The 24,568-nt window shown below is 36.3% G+C and overlaps 1 protein-coding gene across 7 annotated transcripts in view; it reads right to left on the bottom strand.

Annotated features, from left to right (window-relative positions):
* Window positions 1-2,644: 2,644 nt before the first annotated feature.
* STIM2 (stromal interaction molecule 2) overlaps window positions 2,645-24,568 on the bottom strand; it is a 188,674-nt gene continuing 166,750 nt past the window's right edge. For all 7 annotated transcript variants that reach the window (XM_055588205.1, XM_055588204.1, XM_055588206.1 and 4 more), the window contains exons 8-12: window positions 22,465-22,632; window positions 21,672-21,772; window positions 21,139-21,377; window positions 8,980-9,253; window positions 2,645-4,325 (exon numbers count right to left, since the gene is read on the bottom strand). In XM_055588205.1, the coding sequence (XP_055444180.1) occupies window positions 3,848-4,325; window positions 8,980-9,253; window positions 21,139-21,377; window positions 21,672-21,772; window positions 22,465-22,632 (1,260 nt within the window). In that variant the 3' untranslated portion in view covers window positions 2,645-3,847. The remainder of the gene's footprint in view (window positions 4,326-8,979; window positions 9,254-21,138; window positions 21,378-21,671; window positions 21,773-22,464; window positions 22,633-24,568) is intronic.

The raw sequence follows: 24,568 nt of genomic DNA, 5'->3' as shown, positions 1-24,568 counted from the left end.
ACTTGGCATATTTTAGCCATAGCAAACCTCTCCACATCCTTAGCAAATTAACACCATCAAATTACCCTCGATCTAATAAATACTTTTGAGTTCCATAATCCCTCTTCCCAACATTTGGTTTGTATTTCTATTACTGCCCTTATGTTAGGGTTTATGACCTGTCTCCCCTATTAAATATCAAGTTCCTTTAGGGGAGGTACCTGTCACATTAGCCTCGATACCTCCAGAGCTTATCATAATGTTTGGTGCATGGTAAGCAATTAGATACTTGCTGAATGAATTAAGCAGATTCTGAATGCTTCTTACCTGCTATTGGAGGAGGAGGGGGGGAACGTAGTTTCTCATTCAACACCTAAAAACAGGAGAGCAGTAAGGCTAAAACTTAAAGGTAGGTTTTCTTCAGCTTACTTTTAAAAATAAAGTTGTAAAACGCTATTTGATAAAAAAAATTCACTGTTCTAGTTAGTAAGTAAAGAATACAACAGCATTTGAAGACTGTGTAAAAGACTGAGAAAAACACCAAGACCCCAAGCACTTAATGGGCAAAGGACATGAAGAAATAATTCACTGAAATTAAAAACACACGGCATAAAATAACCTTTCCATCCACACTAGACATTATTTACCTAGTAAAAAAAATACGTATTAAAATAGTGAAGTTTAACCAAATGGTAATTCAGAAATGATGATGTGAAGTAAAAAGGCACTTGTACACTCAGATATTAGGGGAATATAAAACACAGCTACATGGAGAAAGAATTTCCAGTCACCGTCAAGGTATACATGTAAGACTCCATGTGTATACATAAAACATATGCATGTACATAAACTAAATCTTTATGCTTTTCTAAAAATATGTATTCCAAGGAATGAGAATGTTCCTTAGAATTTATGCAGTATGACTTAGAAGTTAGCATAATTCTATCACTTGCTAATGATCGTCAGCAAAGAATTAATTTTTTGGACTTAGCTTCCTCTTCAGTAAAATGATGATTTTAAAAAAAGAAAAAAAAAAGATCAGACCTTAGAAGGTTGGTGTAAAAATTAAATGAGAATATAGAGTTTAGAATAGTGCCTGGCATACGGGGCGCTCAACAAATCTTAAATGCTAGCATTCCATATATTAGGAATCTGGAAACAGCCTAATGTTTAATAATAAAAGAATGTTTAAAAAGATAATGATAAATCAATGCAACAGTATATCATACAATCATTAAAATGTTGCTCCTGAAATCATACAATCAATAAAATGTTGCTGTTAAAGAGTTTTTACTAATGATGGAGAAATCCTTATATTAAGTGGAAAAGTATAATATAAAGATATATAGTATGATTTCAATTATGTAAAGTATTTATCAATATATAGAAAGTGATCTAGTAGAAAACATGCCAAAATATTAAAAGGATTATTTTGGCAGTAGAATTTGACCTGCTTGGTTGTTTTTCTTCTTCATACTTTTCCATCATGAAACATTTTTTATAAGTAATAACTTTTAAAATCAGGAAAATACCATGGTTTTTATAAGCTTAAAATAAGGTTACAAATAGGTTAAGTTCAAAAATATATACTAACATCCAACTCTTCATGTGTAAATAGTGTGATATGGAATTACTGTGGCTTTCCAAAACTCAAATTATCTTTCAAATTTATGAATATGGAGCATTGTACTAATGCAAAGTAAATATTACAAGCAACATGGAGCAGCAACAAGTATTCCTTGGTTGAATCTGTTTATAAAAAGTGTATGAAATCTAGCACAAACAATGCATTCTCTGACTTACGACAGCCCACATTCTACTTAGGTTGGCCTCTCCCACTCCCAACCACAAGTTCTAGCATACAGGTGTTTCTGATCCAGGATCCCTTGTAACCCTGAGCAAGGGCCTTGCTGGGCGTTCCTAGAGCCCTTCCTCCTCCCAGCCCCACTCCACACTGCAGCTTTTACCTTTTCTATTCATTCAACTGAAAAGTTCTCATTCCTTCTGCAGTTTTCAAAGGGAAGAACTTCTGCCTGGTTGTAAGAAGAAAGAAGATGTTCCCTTCATTCTGAAGAAAGTTTCCAGAACGCTTTTCAATTCTTTATGCAGTTTTTCCCCTTCCTCAACAGCTTTCGGGCCTATGTTCCTCAACTCTTGACCTTTCAGGTTAACTTACCTGATAATTAGTCCAAAACGCTATGTTAATTTCAATCAAAGTATTTAACTTATACCACAGTCTACTAAATATATAAATATCTGTGTATATATAAAAATCATTCAAGACCTTAACAGTTTTAACAACTGCATTAAAGTATGCAAAATTTATAGGCGTTGTTGGGAAACTGTTAATATTCTCACTAAAGTATTTCTTTGGAGTAAGTCTCAAATGCTGATTGTTTAATCAGCATTTTCATCTAAACAGGACTGAGTTGGACATTACCAGTTACAGCCATAAAGCTGAAAAACCATTCTAGTTAATATGCCACCAAACATCCACCCACACTGCATTCACCAGATCATTTTGACTGAATTTTTAAAAGAATTTGTTTAAGCAGAAACTCCTCAGATATTACTTTGTTGCTCCACGTGACAATCTTCACAGTAAAAGTTACCTTTATCATATGCTATCATTTAAACAAACTTTACAAATTAATACAACACAATCTAAATGCACCATAAATTTATATTTGTTAATCTTGATATTAGAACATTTAAACATTTCAAACTACATAAAAATATGACAAACAATATAAAATAGAAAGAAATTTGTTGACAACTTGCTTTCAAAACATCACTATTTCTTATATTGCAATTAAGCAAGAAGACAGTTTACACAGCTCTCCAGAAAACATATAGTGTTCTTAGTGGAGTGTTGTCAACAAAAATCAGCACAGTCCCACACAATAATGTCTGAGATTTATTATCTTTTCCACAGTACAAGTTTTTCACAAACCATAAATCCTTTGCAGTTATTAAGTCTGTAAACAAGTGCCTGAATTCCCACATTCCCCCACCTCAGGATATGCTTGTGAATGTTTTAAGTCCGTCAATCAAGTTTTTTAACTCTTCTACTTGTGTAAGGAATTAAAAGCCTTCTCTCTTTAAATTATTTATATTTTATCATACAGCCTGCAATGCAGAAAATCACAGTGAAAGCCCTGGGATAAACAAAACAACACGATCTTTACAGCAGGACCTGACACTTACAATGTTAAATGCATTTAAAGAAGCATCCCATAATAAAAGCACGGGTTTCCATTTCCAGAAATCAAGTCAATTAGAAATCCTAGGTTCTACTTAAAAACCCATTTTGATCTAAAAGTGAAAACAGTCCCCTATCCGTAGTCATTTTATAAACTCTATACAGTTTCACTTGCAGGGATTTTTTTCCAGTCTGGAAAACAGTAGTGCAATTAGTTTTACTCCTTTAAAGTTATTTCAGTCCAGGGTGTAAATAGCTCTGTGGAAAGATAAGAAGATGCTCTGGTAAACAAGAAAATTTTTGCAAGCCCATGCTGGCTTACTAGTCCATTAAAGCTTGTAAGTCCATAGTGGCTTTCAACAAAATGTTGTATATACACATCACTAATAACAAAGCAGAAATAAATAGGCAAAAAAGACTGTAAACTGTCTCATCTCTTAATGATTTTTCAGTAATAACTGGCTTGAAAAATTGATTATATAGTCATTTAAATAAGCAGACAGTAGACAGTTGCCCTTAAGGACATTCCACTATGGTATCCAGTCTGGAAAGCCTCAACGGAGTTACATTCCTAAAATTAAAACAAAAAAAGGGGGAGTGAAGGATGGGAGATAAAAGTTTAAAGATGTCACTTGAATGGAATTACACCAAGTCAGCCAAGCCAGTTCACTTAGATTTCTTCTTAAAAAGGCTTTTAATTTTTGATGGCTTTTTGCTTTTCTCTCCATTATGGCAAAGGTCATGTGGGATGCTGCTTATCCTGGCAACACTCGGGGCTTCCTGCACTGGCTTGCTGTCGTTGCCTGCGGAGGAACACGATGTATGGCGAGGTTTAGGCACAGGGATGCCACTGGAGAGCTGGTTCATGCTACACGATTTTTCCAGGATGCCATTGTATACTTTGCTGGCAGGGCTGAAGATCATGCTCTTCGTTTCCGTCAGACCCAGGCAATCAGGAGAACCCCGCGAGATGTCTGCAGTTAAGGGTGAATCTCCTCGCGATGAATCCTCTAGAGAGAGCTCATCTCGTGATATTTTTCGAGGAGACAACGTTTGGTATATCTCAAGGCTTGAAGGAGGAGACTGTTTCCTTCCAATGGAAGAATTTAAGGAGTCACATTCTGAAGCTGTGTCTGGCACTTCCCTGGATGAGAGAAAGGCAAAGGTAAAATTCTGTCAGTATGTTCTTAAGGTACCAGCAGATGTTCCAAGGAATCCTAACCAAAACAGCTTCCATAGTTTAAGCTATCATTCTGTACACAATGCAACAAAATTAGAAAACTGCTACTCTAAATAATATACTTATCAAAATTGTTTAATTTTTAACATAAACTATGATTGTTTCTATGAACAATCTAAAAAAACATCATAACTGAAGTTACAACTCCTTCAATTGTTAGAGAAATGAAAATGTTTAATTTTTACGGACTTTTATCATTTAGCTACTTCTGTGTTTTGTTTCCATACTGAAAACTTTTCTTACGAAATCATATATTTGACATATAGTTGAAAAGACGAATTATAGTCACTGCCTCTCCCTTTATTTTTTAGTCATTAAATTGACTGAATATAGCTTCCTAAGGAAGAAAGAAAAGAATATACTAAGCTAAAATATAACCTCTCCCAAGTTTAAAAAAGAAGGGGAGATCGGGGTAGGGAGTGGATGGCAGGTAAGGTAAAGGATACAGTGAAAGGTAAGATGAAAGGTAAGGATACAGTGCTATTTCATATATTCTCACTTTATTCCTCTGTGATTTCCCTCACCTTCTCCATAGTTGAAAGAGAAATAAAGAAGACTAGGAAAATAAAGTTTACAACCTCAAAGCCAACATATAGTAAATGCTATCAGCTATTCCTTCCAAATATGCCTCACACCTACCTCTTTCTGCCTGCCCTGCTGCCACTACCCCTCTTCCTGCCCTACCTCAGGATTGCAGTAGCTTCCTGGCTTCCATTCTTGCTTCTCCCTTTCAGTTACTTCTCTGAACAGCCCTTAAAGTGGTTTTTAAAAACTCAACCAGAGCACATCATTCCTTTACTCAAGAAACTTTCCAATGCTTCCTCACTTGCTTAGTCTAGAATCCAAAGTCCTTGACAAAGTCCACTAAGACCAGCACGGTCAGTCCTTCGGCTGTCCCTCCGGCTGCACGCCGTACCATTTTCCGCCTCTGCCCTGTTCCTGCCACATGCCGACCTTGTGACCCCCTCAAGGCTGCTGCTCTTACTGTTCCCTCTGCCTCATCTTTCTCCCCTCTTCTTCTCTGCATGGCTTATGTCTCCCTGTCATTCACATCACTGCTCATATGTTCTCTCCTAGAGATGTCTCCCCAATCACCCTATTCAAAGCAGCTTTCTCTCTCCTTTTACCTGTCTTTGTTTAGCTTCCCAGAACTTATCACTACCTAAAATATTTTATATTAACTTGTTTACAGTCAGTTTCCTCAGAAGAAAAGAGACTGAATGAAGATAGGGAGTCTTACTAACTTGTTTTTTCCTGGAATAGGGACAAGCTAATGGGGATATTTAATAAATAAGGGAGAAAGGGAGGGAAGAATAGGGATCATGTTATATTCATTTTCGTATGTACCATCCAGGTGAGATGAACAGCACTCACTCTATGAAAGGAATGACTACGAAATGAAAAGTACAGTCAGGGTAGGGTCAGAGTAAAAAAGTAACTGGCAAAAGAAATAAGGTGAGAGAAGGAAAAGAACTGAAGACAGAAAGGCAGGAACACGTATGATCATCACCCACCAGCTGGAACTAGGCCAGGACCTTGTCTCACCTGTCTTGGCAGCTCAAGTTTTTAGCAAGTACACGACACACAGCAAGGACTAAATTCGTATTTATGGAGTGAATGAAGTGAATCATCTCTCACCGTGGAGGACCTATGATTACTATCATGATTCACGTTATGGATGCATGTTTATGGCTTCTGACATGCATTTTAATATCATGCTTTAGATATATATTAGATTGCTAAATGTATTTAGTCTTTCTATGAACTTTACACATACATGTATGTGCAGATTGTCTATTACAACCACAAGCTCTCAGAAGGCAGAAAATCTCCTGGGAAAATAAGAGATTTAAATGATGCTTTCATTTTATATAGTTACATGTACTACATACTTTTTCAAATGCTTTTACAACTTGATAATGGATAGTGCTAACAGGGGGCAAGAGGCAGTTCAGACAGCAAGAAATGACTCAGAAATCAATCACTGGTAAGGACTTTTCTGCAAGGCTTTTTTCTGGAGTAGATGTCCATTAATCAAATAGTGCATACATATATATATATATACATGTCACTGTTCCTAGAAGCTGTTCAGCTTCCAGAATCAGAAGCTGATTTAGTTAAAATTTTATGAATTTACTCTTTATTCTGTTATGTTCTTTGGCTGGTTTGTGTATGAAATTCTAAACTAGGTTAAAAATACTCCAAAATCTAGTTTCTAAAATCTAAATAATGTGTAAAGAGAATATCAGTCTAAGTTAGGAAACCTAGATTCCTGTCCTGGTCCGGCCATTAATCAGCTGTACAACCTTGGGCAAATCACTTAATCAGATCTCAATTTTCCTGACAAACTAAGAGAATTTGATTAACTTCTAATATTTCTTCTAGTTCTCACATCCTAATTTCAAAACAATAATAATCTGAAGTGTTGCTTCTTCTGTAATAACTTAGTCAGATTTGGAATACAGGTCCAGTGCACCTTAAAATCTCCCATTTTTTTCTACAACATATATTCTTTGGAATGTTGAACTTAATTGTATATACCATTTATGTCATTTTTCTACCTTTTTCCCCCCATATTGACATGTAGTTGAATTTATGTAAGTTTAATGCATGTGCAACACGACTTAAAGTAAGGTTTAAATGAGTGTGTACATGTAATAATGTGTAGGACATAAAAAGATCAGTAAATAGTAAATGCTTTATTTATTACCATTTTGTAAGGATTCTGGTGGTTCAACACTTAAAAAGACTAAGAGAAGAGGACGTTTTCTGAATCTAATTCTTCTCATATTTATCAGTGAGCTGTGAATTTCTGACAGTGCTTTGAAACAAGGACTGAACATTTTCATCCCTGCAAAAAATTCTAGACAATTTTTAATTCTAGAGTTTTCCTACCAATTTCTGTAAGCCACACAGAATTAGTTTTGTCAGTAAAGCCATCTTACTGGTGACTACCATTACACTGCAAAGGCTAGACAAAAAAAGCTAACTAGAAAGTGTTAACCAAGCAAAGCTGCATCAAATGCTCAGTAGCAATGAGGATACAAAATCTGTTCTATCTCCTTAGGAATATGCCATACTGATCACCTGCTAATCATACATTTTACTTCTGCTAGTAAGTAAAATAATGATATGTTAAAGAAAAAAAAAAAAATCATGAGAGAGCCACCGGGGCTCATGGAAAATGTCCAGACCATTCTCTCTGGCTTTGTTTCTCTTAGGAGGGCAGGAAGAAGTCAGGCCACATAGCTATTAAGTAGCAGGATCAGAAACTATTAACAGTTTTCCTGTCACTTATTCCTCCTCCAAAAAAGGAATAAGGTTTAGAAAGAGAGATCCCAACAACATGAGGTCTCAATGGACTAGAACACACTGCTACTATATCCATTCTATAGAAAAAGAAACTGTTGTGAATATAAGTTCCTCCTTTAAGTTCCTACACCTTAAGCATCTGATACTGCATGCTTACTAGCAAGTACTAGCATGCAACAGAACAAATCATTAAGTGACAACAAATATTTTAAAACCTGAGGCATTCATATTTAATGTTTCTTTGTGCTCAAGCATACTGAGGTTCATGCCTTTACGGTTTACATATAAAACTGTTCATTCAGTTCAGTTCAGTTCAGTCGCTCAGTCATGTCCGACTCTTTGCGACCCCATGAACTGCAGCACGCCAGGCCTCCCTGTCCATCACCAACTCCCGGAGTTCACTCAAACTCATGTCCATCGAGTCGGTGATGCCATCCAGCCATCTCATCCTCTGTCGTCCCCTTCTCCTCCTGCCCCCAATCCCTCCCAGCATCAGAGTCTTTTCCAATGAGTCAACTCTTCATTAGACAAGTTGATATTCTGAGACTTGAGTCAATTGTGTTCAATGGCCTCTAATAGTTATATCTCAAAATATCCTAGGTCTGCAGTGGGCAGATTTCTAAGATGGTTCCCCAATTCCCAGCCCTGGTACACACACATCTTCTCCCAGTTAGTTATTAATCAACATTACCACAGGTGCTGCTATGAAGGGATCTTGCAGGTACAATTAAGGACCAAATCTGTTCATCTTTAGAGAGATTATTATTCAGGTAAGCCTTTTAAATTTGGGTCTAGAGATCAGAGATAAAGGAAGGCAGAGATTCCAAGCAAAGGAGGCACAGAGGCCACACGTGGATGGCAAGGAATAGCAGGCAGCCTCTGGAAACTGAGAGCAGCCCCAGCTGAGAGCACACACAGAAACCGGCACCTCAGTCCTAGCTCCACAAGGAACCAAACTCTGCCACAACCAAGTGCACTTCGATGAGGCCCCGCAAGCTCCAGGTGAGAACAAAGCCCAGCCAACACTTTGATTTTCACCTCGTGAGACCCTCAGCAGAAAACCTAGCCACACCAAGCTTGGACTTTCGCATGCAGAACTGACAGCTAATAAATGGGGTGTTGTTAGAAGCCCTGTGGTAATGTGTTATGCAGCAACAGAAAATCAATACCACACACCACTCCTTCCCACCCACCTCCTCCCACCCACCCAGCCAGACACAGACTGTACTTCATTCATTGCCAGTACCATTGCTTTTCTGCAGAGAAGTAGATGGCCTCCTCCTCCTCTTCATTCCGATACAGAGCAGGGCAACTTGACACGGAGAGGATATCTGGGTCAGGGGAAGGCAACGAGTGCTGCGTGTGTGGTGGATGGTGGGGGTGCCGCGGGTGTGACGGATGTGGAGTGTGTGCAGGAAGCTGAGCTCGCTGAGACTGGGGGGAGGACTGCATGATGCTGCGGCGGGAGCGACACAAGCTGCTGCTTCTGGCCAGTGGTGCAGCAGGTTTAGCCATGGTCCCTGAAAACCAAGCAGAAACAAATGGCAATGCTCATAAAGCCCACTGCTCCCTGCCTGCATGCTACACAGACACACTGACGGGAGCTGGTGGCACTGCCAGCAGCGAATCTACCGTCACTGCAGGAAGTGACTGTACCCATGTTGCCATCCTCGCTCACCTATGATTCTCAGGAAAGCTAAGGAGTGAAAAAATGTAACAAAAATAAAAACAGGTCTGAAAAATAAACAGACGTGAACATAAACACTTGAGGTTTTAATATAATGATTGGCATTACTAACATAAAAGCTTAAATATTTACCTATGATAACAAATCCTTATATTTAAAAATCAGCATAGCATAAAGACAGCACAACTTGTTTGAACACTGAGACATTTTAAATCAAGAATCATTAAATACTGTATATACAGTCTCACTACTTTTTAGACAAAGGTTAGATAAAAACTTGTTTCTTAAACACTGACTATTGTGGAACTAACCAGAAGTCTTAGATTACCTTCTACCTGCTCCTAGTCTCAGTCTAGACCTATGCTGATTGTAGACAAACTTCCCCTATATGCTTAAATCTTCACTGAATGGGCACCTCATTTCTTTGCCTTAATGGAAGCAGAGCTCTCCTAAGAACACCCTGCTCAAGCTGAAGCTATTCCTTCTTACACAACTCCTATCTGTGGCATCAGCACATCACACTGATGGCCTTCTCATTCCCCAATACTGTCTGTAAACTCTCACTCCTTGTATAAAAACGTGTTTCTTCACTGCTCACACTATTCAGCTCACACATGAATTTCTCACTTCCAACTCACTAGGCACTTGCTGTTTAGTCATTTTCTTCCCAGTTCATCCAACCTCTCATCAACTTGAGCCATCTCATCTGTAAGACCATCATCTTAACCAATCATGCTTCTCATCTCTTTTCACCAGACATTCACCTCTATTCTACTCCACCACCCACTCTCAGGCCTTGCTCTTACTGTTATTCAAAACTCCCATTTTTGAAATAGTAAGTTTAAGATACCAGATAATCTAGACTCTGATCACATTTCTACCTTTCAAGCTCACACGTCCTGTTTCTTCCACTACCTGTCCCTCAGTTCCATAAGCCTATTCTACTGGTTGTCCCTTCTGCTGACTTTATTTTCATCTTCTCTTCCAGTTCCCATCAGCACTTAAAAATAAAAGTTGAAAAAACAAACCCGAGAAACAGATAAACCACAACAGTGACAACAAAGCCTCCTCTACGCTCAGCCTGTTTTCAATGAACATCGCTATTCCTTCTCATGTAAATGATCAGAGTTGCTTTCTCCTCTACTCTATCTTCACTCACTCAGGAAAGAAATGGTAAAGTGCTCCCATATGATTTCGCTACAACTACTGTTAACAAAGTTATGATAAACGTCCTCACTGCTAGGTTCAGTGAGTATCTCCACCCTTTCTTACCATCGAATCAGCGCGTGACGTTATTAGTTTGTCCTTTCCTCGACTTCTCCAACCATCTTCTCACCTCTTCCTTTACTCACCGCTTCAAAGTTCTATTCTAGGCCTTGTTCTATTCTTGTTCCACTTTTTCTTCTCAACGAATTTCACCCACTCCCATTACTTCAAACTATCCTTTGCAGTCAACAGAAGTCCAAATCTGTGACTCCAGCTTTCATCTTTTTTCTAAACTTTGGAACTTCACATTCACCTGCTTACTGGACATTTAAGTATTCCACAGATGTCCATACTGAATTCAACATTTTCCTCCCAAACACACTCCTCCTTCTCTGTTCTTTACCTTGGTTTAAAAAAAAAAAAAAAAGCCATTACACCTCACCTAGTTATATGAATTGGACAAACCAGATATTCTTGATACTCTTCTTCCTTCATCATAATCTACATCTAGTTAATCATAAAGTGTTTCTAATTCTACCTCCTCAATATCTCTCACATCTGTCCACTCCACCCTCCACCACCACTGCATTATGCTGAACTACTGTACCAGACTAATAACTGATCTTTCTCCTCCAACTTACTCTCCATGCAGCAGCCTGCACAATCTCTTTATGATGGAAAAGGAATATGACATTTTATTGCCTAGAACACTTGATTTCCATTAATTCTAGGATTAGGATAAAGCCAAACACCTTAACATGGCTTAGAATGCCCTATTTATCTAGCCTCTAATTTGGAACTGGTGTCCCTCTTCTCTGTTATAGGAATACTAGGGAAAGATATTCATTTCACACTTCCATTCCTCATCCCATCTCTCCCTTGACCTTTTATTTCAGGTTTTTGCTTAAAAAGCAGCTCCTCCAGGAACTTTCCTAGCCCCTTCAAATTTAAGGTCAGCATTTCCCTCCTTGTTCTCACATGGCAATACCACAGAGTATTTTCGCATCATAAAACTTTTCACATTGCATTGCTCTTGTAGGTCTTCCACTAGACTGCATGTTTCATGAAAGAACTGACTGTGTAAAATGTTCGGCACTGCATCACAACAATTAGCACAGAGCCAGGCAAAAAAGCAGATGTACAATAAGTATTTACTGAGTGAATCAGTAAGCTGAATTCAGTGAATGAATCAATGAACAACTCAAACAGAAACAGCCAATGAAATATCTTGATGGAGTAAAAAAAAGAAGGTGAAATTGAAGGGACTATTTTCATAATACTTGACTACCTCCATAATGGACTACCTCCATATAAGGCTTTTTTGAAGCACAAATCATACAATAAGAAATACTTATAATTTAGTAGGCCAACAGTTAGAATTTTACTTACTTATGATTCATATATTACAGAACTAGAAGATTTGCAATATCGGAATCTTCCAAAGTCCAATATCACTTCGCCAAAGAAGAAAGAACATCCTACAAATACTAAAAGAATGTATCCAGGCTGACACAGATAATTAAGTTCTACAACTCTTAGCATATGATGCAGCCATTCTCATCAGCCACTGCTTATTTGGTATATACAGTAAAATGTAGCCACATTCAGCCATGACTAGGAGTGATGAGAAAGACTGGGAAGAATTAGGGTTCCTTGCTTACAAAAATTGAGTATTACTCACAAATATGGAAAGATGTGTCTCTAAGAAGGTTTAAGAAAAAAATGAAATATATTACATGAGGAAAATTCTAAGTAATCCAATAAAAAATATAACACAAAGATAAGAACCAGTACATGGGTCACATATGGAATTGTTTACAACTCTACAATTCTTTTGAAAAATTTTCTTCTCACATATGTTGCCATCTCTTTCACTTAAAGAAATGTACAAATCTTTCCATTAGAGGTATATATACTTACCGAGTTGAGGGTCCTTCTTCCTTGTGGCTTAATGAGGTCTACAGAAGCCTGCACTCAGTTCTAACACCGTAAAACTCAAGGAGAATTAAAAAGCAGTTTGCTTTGACCTTGGTAACAAACTCTTCTATACATAGGTGAGTATGTTTAATATCTCCAGGCAATTATTAATTCTCAATGAAAGTCTACAGCCATCCCATCCTGTGATTTATCAGAGTAGTTGAGTGAAACACTGAAGTTTACTATACAGAAATTTATTTGAGATAATTTTTCATTCTAATATCAGTAATTACATACAGAAGCAAAGCGGTTTAATATGACGCTATTTTGCAAACTGTATTTCCTTATGACAAAGAAGGTAAAACTCTGTTGTGAATAAGGGGATCCCCCTACCACCAACCAAAAATAATAAGTAATATATGGATTTCTGGTTCTAGCAATATGGCAGTCAAAGATAACCTGACCACCATTCCCAACCCCTCAGCCCCTAACCACACATTTTAAATATCCTCAAATACTTCAATACGTGGAATAAAATAAAACAATAGTTTTAAGTGCATAGCTGAGTTTGAAAGGAAGAAGAGAAAATTCTCAGATGCCAAACAGAAAGACCAAAGCCAGAGCTAACAGGCTTGTGAGTGATGTGGGAACTGCGGTGGGAGGGGCTCAGTCTCAGTAATTTAAGGCTTTGGGTTTTAATTTGGGGCTATAAGTGACAGCTAGAGCCCACATAAGGGGAGGAAAAGGAATCAAGAGTGAATGTTCTGGATAAAAGCCTGGTCCTGGAAGGGCCACCACCCTCCTCAGTGGGAGGGTGTATTATTGCAAAAAAAATCTGACCAACGAACAAAGGAACTTCCTTCAATGCAAGTTCTGTCGATACAGGAATCTAAAAAGGTTCTTGTGGAAACATCAGTACTCTGGGTGTTCAATACTCAAACTCAGTACAAGCTAACTCATACTACCTTGGAGACCAAGTTTTTACTACCACAAAAGTCTGTGAAACTCAAATTCAAGAAGTTAACCAAAACAAACAAACAAACAAAAAAAAGGATCGTTCTGAGTAGGTGAAGCCCTTGAAACTACTGCCAGAGCAAAAGAAATCATATTGAGGAGCTCTTCACAAAGTGTTTCCCAGGAGGAAGGGAAAAAAGCAAATCCCTTTAAGATAGTTCTTACTCCTACTCCTCACAAATGTTTCCCAGGAGGAAGAAAAAAAAAAAAGCAAATCCCTTTAAGATAGTTCAGTAAAGCACTTTAAAACAGGAGAAGCCATCTGCTATGCAAACTCAAGAAACAGGTGCAATAATTCATCAAGAACACCAAGTAATACAATTATCAAAAAAAACTAAAAAATAAGATGTTTAAGATCATTAAATTATAAAATAAAAACTGAAAATATGAGAAAAGTAAAAGCATTAAAAAACAAGTAGATTTTATGAAGAATCAAGGAGAACAGAAATGAAAACTCACTGAAATTGAAAATTCAAGCAACAGGTTAAACAAAATTAGAGCTGCAGAAAGAATAAGTAATCTAGAAGACAAATCTAAGGAAATTTCTCTGAATGCAGCACAATTAGATAAAAAGAAAGGTTAAGAGATATGGAATATAAAATAAAATCCAACATGTAACTAGAGGCTAATATTAGTCTTATATTTCTATACAGCTAATATTAAAGTAGGAGTAAACAGAAAAAAAATAATATTCAAAGAGAATATTACTAATAATTTTCCGTAACTGAAGAGAGATATACATCTTCAGATTCAAAAGCATACCAAGTATCTGGGGAAAATTCTATACCTAATTATATTACAATAGAACTATATTATAAAAGAAAATGAAAACATTCTCTAGGCAATGAGAGAAATAAGAGATTAACTAAAAAGAAATGAGAACAATCTACCTTACTAGAACTTCTCAGCAGTAACAATAAGGGGCCAGAAAATGCTCTCAAAATACTATGGGAGAAACAATTATTAATTTAGAATTTGATATCCTATTAAATAACTATTCTAAAGTGAGAGTGAAAAAAAAAAGACATTTTCAGGTTAAGAAAAAATTTACCACTCCCAGTCACTCCCTGAAAGAACTTTTACCAAAAAATATATTTTTAAGGAAGAAGAAAAAAGGAAAGAATGAAGAAAATACAATGAACAGAGAAACACATAAATATTTCTCAACAATGATGGAATAAAACAATAAAAAATGATTTTTGCAGGGTATTCAAAAGAAAATACTAGACAACATTAATATATAAGATGGGGAGGGGAATGTCTAAAATTAAAGGATCTGAAGATAGACAAGCTGAGAAGAGGTGTAGAAAATAGACAAAATAATATGCCTGAGATAAATCCAAATGGATCAACAAGCAGATTAAATGTAATTAGATTAAGTTGACCACAGCTGGCAACAGAAATCCTCAAAGAGAATGCAATGAAGTAACAGTTACTGCTATTTCTTATACAGACATATTCTAGAGTCTGATGATGGATTAAGTAAAGAAAGAGAAAAGATTATGTTGGCAAATATTAATGAAAAGAAAGCTCCTTTAGCTATTTTAATATCAAATAATACAAACTTGAAGGCAAAAAGTACTGTTAGCTAGCTGTACAGCAGTCTCTGCATAATCATAAAAGAACAGCTGATCTTCTAAAAAGATACAGTGAACTTGTATTTACCACATAACTTGGTTCAAACTATATAAAACAGAAATGAGCAGAATCACAAGAATAAACTGATAAATATGAGCATTCTTAACACATCTTTCTGTAACTGATAGAAAAGTAGACAAAAATGTAGGTATATAGAAGATTTTTCATAACTAATACATGATTTAACTAACAATGTAGTGCCCTATAACTAACAACTAGGAAAACAGTTTTCAGATATGTGTGCAAAATTTTAAATATTCAATCAAATAAATTCTAGGTTATGAACCAAGTCTCAGTTCAATTCAGTTCAGTTGCTCAGTTGTGTCCGACTCTTTGCGACCCCATGAATCACAGCATGCCAGGCCTCCCTGTCCATCACCAACTCCCGGAGTTCACTCACACTCACGTCCATCGAGTCAGTGATGCCATCCAGCCATCTCATCCTCTGTCGCCCCCTTCTCCTCCTGCCCCCAATCCCTCCCAGCATCAGAGTCTTTTCCAACGAGTCAACTCTTCGCATGAGGTGGGAAAAGTACTGGAGTTTCAGTTTTAGCATCAGTCCATCCAAAGAACACCCAAGACTGATCTCCTTTAGAATGGACTGGTTGGATCTCCTTGCAGTCCAAGGGACTCTCAAGAGTCTTCTCCAATACCACAGTTCAAAAGCATCAATCCTTCAGCGCTCAGCTTTCTTCACAGTCCAACTCTCACATCCATACATGACTACTGGAAAAACCATAGCCTTGACTAGACAGACCTTTGTTGGCAAAGTAATGTCTCTGCTTTTGAATATGCTATCTAGGTCATAACTGAATATGCTATTCAGCATAATTGAATATGCTATTCAGGTCGTAACTTTCCTTCCGAGGAGTAAGCGTCTTTTAATTTCATGGTTGCAGTCACCGTCTGCAGTGATTTGGGAGCCCCAAAAAATAAAGTCTGACACTGTTTCCACTGTTTCCCCATCTATTTCCCATGAAGTGATGGGACTAGATGCCATGATCTTTGTTTTCTGAATGTTGAGCTTTAAGCCAACTTTTTCACTCTCCTCTTTCACTTTCATCAAGAGGCTTTTGAGTTCCTCTTCACTTCCTGCCATAAGGGTGGTGTCATCTGCATATCTGAGGTGATTGATATTTCTCCCGGCAATCTTGATTCCAGCTTATACTTCTTCCAGCCCAGTGTTTCTCATGATGTACTCTACATAGAAGTTAAATAAGCAGGGTGACAATATACAGCCTTGACGTATTCCTTTTCCTCTTTGGAACCAGTCTGTTGTTCCATGTCCAGTTCTAACTGTTGCTTCCTGACCTGCATATAGGTTTCTTAAGAGGCAGGTCAGGTGGTCTGGTATTCCCATCTCTTGAAGAATTTTCCACAGTTTATTGTGATCCACACAGTCAAAGGCTTTGGCATAGCAATAAACCAGAAATAGATGTTTTTCTGGAACTCTCTTGCTTTTTCGATGATCCAGCAGAAACAGATGTTTTTCTGGAACTCTCTTGCTTTTTCGATGATCCAGCAGATGTTGGCAATTTGATCTCTGGTTCCTCTGCCTTTTCTAAAACCAGCTTGAACATCTGGAAGCTCACCCTTCATTTATTGCTGAAGCCTGGCTTGGAGAATTTTGAGCATTACTTTCCTAGCGTGTGAGATGAGTGCAACTATGCGGTAGTTTGAGCATTCTTTGGCATTGCCTTTCTTTGGGATTGGAATGAAAACTGACCTTTTCCAGTCCTGGGGCCACTGCTGAGTCTTCCAAATTTGCTGGCATATTGAATGCAGCACTTTCACAGCATCATCTTTCAGGATTTGAAATAGCTCCACTGGAATTCCATCACCTCCACTAGCTAGGAAAATAGTTTTCATATATGTGTGCAAAATTTTAAATATTCAATCAAATAAATGCTAGGTTATAAACCAAGTCTCAGGAGATACCAAAGAATAAATGTTATAAAGGTGCAAGTCTCTAACCAGGATACAATTAGAAATGGATAAGTGAAGATATTTTTAAAAAATTAAGGACCAAATAAACAACTAAACAAACACACTACATTTGGAAATGAAAACATATACTCCCAGGTAATTAATATCTCAAGGAAGAGACATGTTAAAAGTTGGAAACATTTTTAAAACTAGATGATGATCAAACTACACATATCAAAACTCGTAGGGTTCAGTTAAAGTGGTTCTCGGAGGGAAATCTATAGCCATAAAATCATATATTAGCAAAATAGGAGGCCTGAAAATTCATAAACCATTTTGAAAACAACTTGGCAACAACTCTTAAGAAATGCCTTCCCAACAACTTAAGAGATTTCTAGGTGTCCACCCAGAGAAACTCTCCAAGTCAGGAAGAAGGAGACAGAGATAAGGATACTCACCGCAGTGTTGTTTGCAAGAGCGTAAGAGCAGAAAGAAATGGCAACCCACTCCAGTTCTCTTGCCTGGAGAATCCCAGGGACGGGGGAGCCTGGTGGGCTGCCGTCTATGGGGTCTCACAGAGTCGGACATGACTGAAGCGACTTAGCAGAAAGAACCTATCTTGGCAGAAAAATGGATAAACTGTAGTTTACTACCTTGTGTGTGTTCACTCATTAAGGTGTGTCCGACTCTTTTCAAACCCATGGACTGCAGCATGCCAGGCTTCCCTGTCCTTCACTGTTTCCTGGAGTTTGCTCAAACTCATGTCCATAGATTTGGCGATGCTATCTAACCATCTCTTCCTCTGCCATTCTCTTCTTTTTTGGCCTTCAATCTTTCCCAGCATCAGGGTCTTTTCCAATGGGTCAGCTCTTCACATCAGCTGGCCAGAGTACTGGGGCTTCAGTTTCAGCATCAGCCCTTCCAGTGCATATTCAGGGTTAGTTTCCTTTAGGATTGACTGGTTTGATCTCCTTGGAGTCCAAGGGACTCAAGAATTTTCTCCAGCACCATAATTTGAAAGCATCGATTCTTCAGCGCTCAGCCTTCTTTATGGTCCAACTCTCACATCCGTACATGACTACTGGAAAAACCACAGCTTTGACTACAGGGACCTTATTGGCAAAGTGATGTCTCTGCTTTTTAATATGCTGTCTAGGTTTGTCACAGCTCTCCTTCCAAGTAAAAAGCATCTTTTAATTCTGTGACTGTAGTCACCATCCACAGTGATTTTGGAGCCTAAGAAAATAAAATCTGTCACTGCTTCCACTTTTCCCCCTTCTATTTGCCATGAAGTGATGGGACTGGATGCCGCAATCTTAGTTTATTACTACAATACATAAATAAATATACTGTGGTTAACTCATATTAAACCGTTTTAGTGAATTTAATTAATCTGTATATAAACATGGAAATTCTCTGAAACATATTGGTGAGCAAAAAGTTGTGAAATGATACCTACAGCGTGATAATATTTATGTACATTTTTAAACAACCAATTGTATCTACTGCTTACAGCTATAGCTGCACGTAATAAAAGTACAAAAGGCTTTAGAAAACACATAACAACTTTAGTAGGAAGGGGAGATGACTTATTTTCTTTTTTCAGAGAAAAAGAAAGATGAATAAAGCAAAATGTTATCTTCATAGTAAATAAGTAATTTATTTTCAGCATTTTTAAGCATATCGGAAGAGCTTTATAGTAAGAAATTTTAAATAAATTGCTACTACAATCCTACTATAAATATTTACTAGATACTATAAAGGCCATAGGAAAACAACTATTACCCGTTCTCCTATCCACACAGAGCTAACCTTTGATAATATTTTGTTTTTTTATTTGTACATACTTAAACATATACAATATTATTCTGTATATGGTTTTATAATCTTTTATTTGGCACTTAACATACCATAGGCAGGTCTCCTTGTCATTACTTCACACTTAGACAATTTACCACACATCCATGGTGCAGATTTAAAACTGCTTTAAAGAATATATAATGAAGATCCTTCATTCTACCCTAGACCCTAGTACTGCTGCCAAGTTTATCTATCAGGTCTAGAAATTATGCTTTCTGTCACTAAACAAAGTATTACTTTTGTGCCACTGGGTGGAGACAGAGCTCTCAAAGTGTAATCTCTGGTATAACTTATTTTTCACAGATAATAAAATTCAGCATTTCTAAAACATCATACTGAATTTAAAATCAGTTCTTGTACTTTCTTATTTTTAAAAGTTCAGATTTCCCTGTATATCACAATCATAAAGAAATTATTCACATTTAGTTGTAAGTTTTGTTTTAAATGCACATGTAGATATCTTGTCCTAATCAAAAAATACTTTAAAAAAAAAAGGAAAGAAAAAAACTGGTTAATTTTAGGGAATACATATATACATACTTCTGATATTGAGTAATGTTTCTAAGGAGAACTGTAACTAAAAAGCTATCATTTTCAAACAAAACCATATACTTACAAATCAGTATGGCATATGGCAAGCTTAAAGGCAGCCTAAGGGAACATAATTCTGATAAACACAAGTTGACAGCAGAGGGGCCCACATCTAGATAAAACTCTGCAATCCTCACTATTCTGCAGCATGTGGCAGGTGAAGTGACTGAGGTCACACACTTGCAGTATGTAAGTGCAGTGAATACTGCATACAATCTGCCCTCTCCCCTGTTCCTCTTGTAAGAGGTTAGTGTCTCTCCAGTCTGCTTGTATTACCTGTCTACCATTAAACTAGATAATTAAAATCACAGATATGAACACAAGCAAATAGGTCACTAATTATTTGCAAATTTAGGGCTTTATTTCATAAAATTGCTTTAAAATTAGAACACTTTCTAAATCTTAACTTTTAGGAAAGCTCTAACAACTGACAGAAAAATTCAATTTCATAAAATTGCTTTAAAATTAGAACACTTTCTAAATCTTAACTTTTAGGAAAGCTCTAACAACTGACAGAAAAATTCAATTTCATAAAATTGCTTTAAAATTAGAACACTTTCTAAATCTTAACTTTTAGGAAAGCTCTAACAACTGACAGAAAAATTCAAACTGGAAAATCGTCATATATCATGATTTGTCTCAAATCTCTGTGTAAGTTTTCAACTGATCAATGATTAAATTTTGTGCTCCATTCTTTGGAATCTTGTTCTATATATACTGTTTCAAAAGGGTTACAAAGATTGGGAAAATGTATCAGACAAGCAATAATAAGGATAAATAGTTCTTCAAATAATTTCTAATGTAAGAAATATATATTTTAAATGTAATCTCTGTAACTTTGCAAAAATTCCAAATATTAATAAATTATAAAATATTAAAACTTCACCTTTCTACCAAAATGTAGAAACATTGTAAGCATCTTCAAAGAAAAGAGCATAACAAAGCAATTATAATGAAAATTGTACATTTTAAAACCACCTCTGGGAGAAGCACCACTTTCTAGCAACAAAAAGATATATTTTATAAACATAAACACATTTAACTTTGTTTAAAGTTGAATGGATTTAGTGCTTTATGAGTTAAATACAGCAGGATAATATTCTCAAATAAAAAGACAGAATTGGAAAAGCAAAACAAAATACTATGAAACATGCCTATTGGGACAGCAACTCAATTTAAAATAAGCTGACTGGCTCAAAGTCACAGAGTTGGTTAGTGAGTGGCAGAGCTAGGACTGGAACTTAGGTTTCTAAGGCCTTCCACTAATTTTTAGTTTCTACTATAGATAATGCTATCATATGAAAGGATGTTTTGCCTCAAAGTTCAGCATTTCATTCATACAATGACTTAGCATGTATGATGTGCTATTATATATGTGTACATACATATGCATACCACACATACCTTATACAGTATTCTCAAACAGTAAACACAATGAACAAAAAGAAAAAAAATGAAGAATTAACTAAATTTTTATTACAGATTTCAAAGCAAATGATTCATAAAAGCTATGGTACAAAGTTAATTGTCAAATTGTATCAACTCTTTTTTGAACTAACCACTTACCCGGAAACTGTGACACTATTGGGGGTGTATCTTCATCTAAATCATCTACTCCTCCAGCTATGGGATAGGGTGGAATGGAGACTCTGGGCATCACCACCCAGCTGTGATCACAATAAAGGGAAGAGGTGAGGCTGGGGAGTCCCGAGTTATGGGCTATCTGAAAGCCACAGATCTTCTCTATCTGCTGCCAGCGAAAAAGTCGTTCTCGTAAACAAGTTGTCAACTCAGAAAGAGCTTTCCTGGAAAAGCCAATATAGGAATTACTTCTTGCATCAAAAAGTCTTTAATACAGCACTGAAAACAGGCAACTATATCAGCAGAGGCAGTTAACCAATTTCCAGAAGAAATTATCCCCTCTTAGAATGAGCATAAAGGATATAATAGAACATGATTAAATGACAAATTAAAACATAAATTGTCTATATATAACAAATTAAAATGAAAAATTGTCTATAATTACAAATTAAAACAAATTGTCTATAAATTCTATTTCTACACAATAGACAGACAGATAACTGCAATAAGATTCTTACTTTGCTTCCAGAATTTTGTGGTCTACCTCATCTAAGGAGGAGCTATGTGCAACATGTAGAGTTCCAAAGACTGTGCTCCTCTTCTTTTTGATTTTCTCTGCCTACAAGCCCAAGGAGAGAAAAATAAGGCTCAGTTTGGGGAAAAAAACACACACTAATAAGGTTTATTTTGTCTTGAATATATTAATAATTATAAAATCAATAGAGAATTATTAGCCAAGACATAGCCCTATTTTCTAAAAAAGGAAAACAGATGAGGGAGAAAGCATGCTTTCCTAAGCCAAACTCTGTTCTGGAGAATTTTTTCTCTTTATTTCCATGGATCAGAAAGACCTGACTCTTCTATTTAAAACTAGAAGAAAATAAACTATATCCTACTGCAATGGCGGTGTTAGTGAATGCACTGAGTTTTTTATTGTTCTTTTTCACTAGAAATCAGAATAAGACTCAATAATTTCACACAATTATTAATAGTCAGACATTAATTTCTAGTAACTACTAACCTGAATCAGATATGAAGCAGCAACCTAGAGGAGAAAAGCTCTGTATAAAACATTTATGATCATGATAGTAGGGATGATTTTTAAATGATACTAAGGTCATTCAGAAAGGTCTACCCTTCTCTCAAAAAAGTAACTTTACTCTTCAGCCTATGATTACAAGAGTCAATCTACCCACTAAGTTCCAATTCATGAAAGAATCTGTGATACTAAAAATTTTATTCAGGCCTTTACACACCAACTGGTTAATCCCTTTAGAAATGTTAGTAAGTTTAGTCAATATAGTCGAGTACCTCATCCTTAGCAATAGCTAGCTGCATTTCAGCATTCTGTCTTTTTATATTGTAGTACTGGACTTCCACTTCATGTGTTAGCTGAAGCCATTTCTGAAGTGCATCTGGAACAGACCAGCTGCTTCTGAGTTCAAATTCTTTTTCTGCCTTTTTTAGAGCCATTCGAACCTGAGAGGGAGGGAGAAAAAAAAAAAAAAAAAAAAAGAGGAGGAGGAGCGGAGGAGAGGGAGGTAGAAAGAGATGCAAAGGCAAGTGGCAGAAGTTGGAGACAGAAAGAGAAATTTCTCTTTTTTAAAACTATTTAAATTAAGTTTAAAAAAAAAAGAAATTAAGATTTTTTTTAAGTACCAGAGTTAAAAGAAAAAAGCAATTTGAATTATACTCTTTGTAAAATCACAGTCTAAAATGATATTTCTAACATTAAAACAAAAGTTAAAGGTTTAAGTACATCTTAAACTCACTAAGCAAGGTTGTAAAAAGCCAGAGGGTAAAAGGGAGCTTACATCTCTCTTAGGTTGCAATACTGCATTTTCACATTTTACAATAGCCAGACTCAAGTGAGAGACAAAAACCCAGGGCATGTACCAACTGAAATGGATAGTATTTTTCTCATAACATGTTTTTTTTGTTTGTTTATGGACAGGATATGAAGAAGTATCCAAAAAAGGGTGAATACTTGTCCTATTACCCCTTCTAATGTTCCCAGAAGACTCTGCTGGGAACTATACACTATATAGACTCTGCTGGGAACTATAAACTATAATTATACACTCATTTTTAAAGTAATTATACCATTTTAAAAAAGGTTTTCAGAAATCTTCTTTATGCCAGTTATTTCTCATTGTTATGAGCACATCTGACTCTTATAGTCTGTTTTATATCACCTCTATTTAATTTTTTCCTGCTTCTGACATATCAAAAAGTAGATAAATTAACACCTGCAGACCAAATGTAAATTTCAAGAAAACAGACTGTGAGTGAGATTCATCTTGATTTTTCCAAGTAAAACTATGAATAGCTTCAGTGTCAGAATGTGCAAGTTTTTCTTCTAGTCAACTTTTAGGGAAGCCAGACAACAAACAGAAAACTAAAATGCTTAGTGTGTGAGTTTGTGAGGTGGCATCAAGTGCTAACAAAAAACCTCTTAGGGACAGTCTAAGAAAATGACACAGAGGAAGAGATAAGCTATTCTAGGAATGATTCATTTAAAAACTAGCAAGAGCTCAAGCTAAGGATGTGTAAAGATACATGATGGAATTTATGAAATTATGCACACATATTCAAGACCTTCAGACATCCTTCGGGAGCACCAAAACTGCAAATTAACTTTTCCAAAGTTAAGTAAACTGAAACTTCATTCCTAAACTAACGTGCATAGGAATGTCTGATCTGATAAAATCTAATTTATTTAAATAAATCTTACATGCCAGAGTAAACTAGAATACTAGACACAAATTTCTGATAAAGAGAACAGCTGTCAGATACTACAAGAAAAAAAATGTAGAAAAATATTTTTAAAAACTTTTTCAAGTTTCCTAAAAACTTTCTAAAACTCTAAAACCATCAGACAGGAAGTAAATAATTCAAAATATAGACATTAACAGGGAAAGTAAAATAACACTTACTTAAGACAAATCATAAGCAACACTTGCCTGACGCGATTAGCTATGCAATATGCTTGGGACAATACTGTGCTTAATAAGACAGCTGGCAGAGCCCTGCGGCGTCCCTGCTAATCTCTCAAGAAAGAAGCTGAGCTCAGGTCCTGTGACACAGAGTTCCATGTAACACTACAAAGTGAAGGTCACATGCCCGTTTTCTTATAAAGCTAAAATTTCTGTACATTTTCATTGTCAGGTAAGTATACAGATAATCTGAACAAATTCACTCATGTTTTTCTCATTAAGATTTTCCTTAAAGTTCTGTCCATAAATGTATTTCCCCCAAAGAGCTCAATAAAGAGGGAAATAGATGCAGTGAAAATTGAATAATTAATAGTTTTTACAACAATAAACTAAGTTCTTTCAAAATACAATAATTATATAATTTTTGTGTCTTAGGACTAAAACAGTACTAAAAACATGGTATCACACATAAAAACAAC

The sequence above is a fragment of the Bubalus kerabau genome, chromosome 7 (genome assembly GCF_029407905.1).
Source record: "Bubalus kerabau isolate K-KA32 ecotype Philippines breed swamp buffalo chromosome 7, PCC_UOA_SB_1v2, whole genome shotgun sequence".
In the NCBI taxonomy this organism is placed as follows: Eukaryota; Metazoa; Chordata; class Mammalia; order Artiodactyla; family Bovidae; genus Bubalus; species Bubalus kerabau.
Note: the sequence above shows the minus strand (reverse complement) of the source record. Positions and strands in the feature narration are given on the sequence as shown.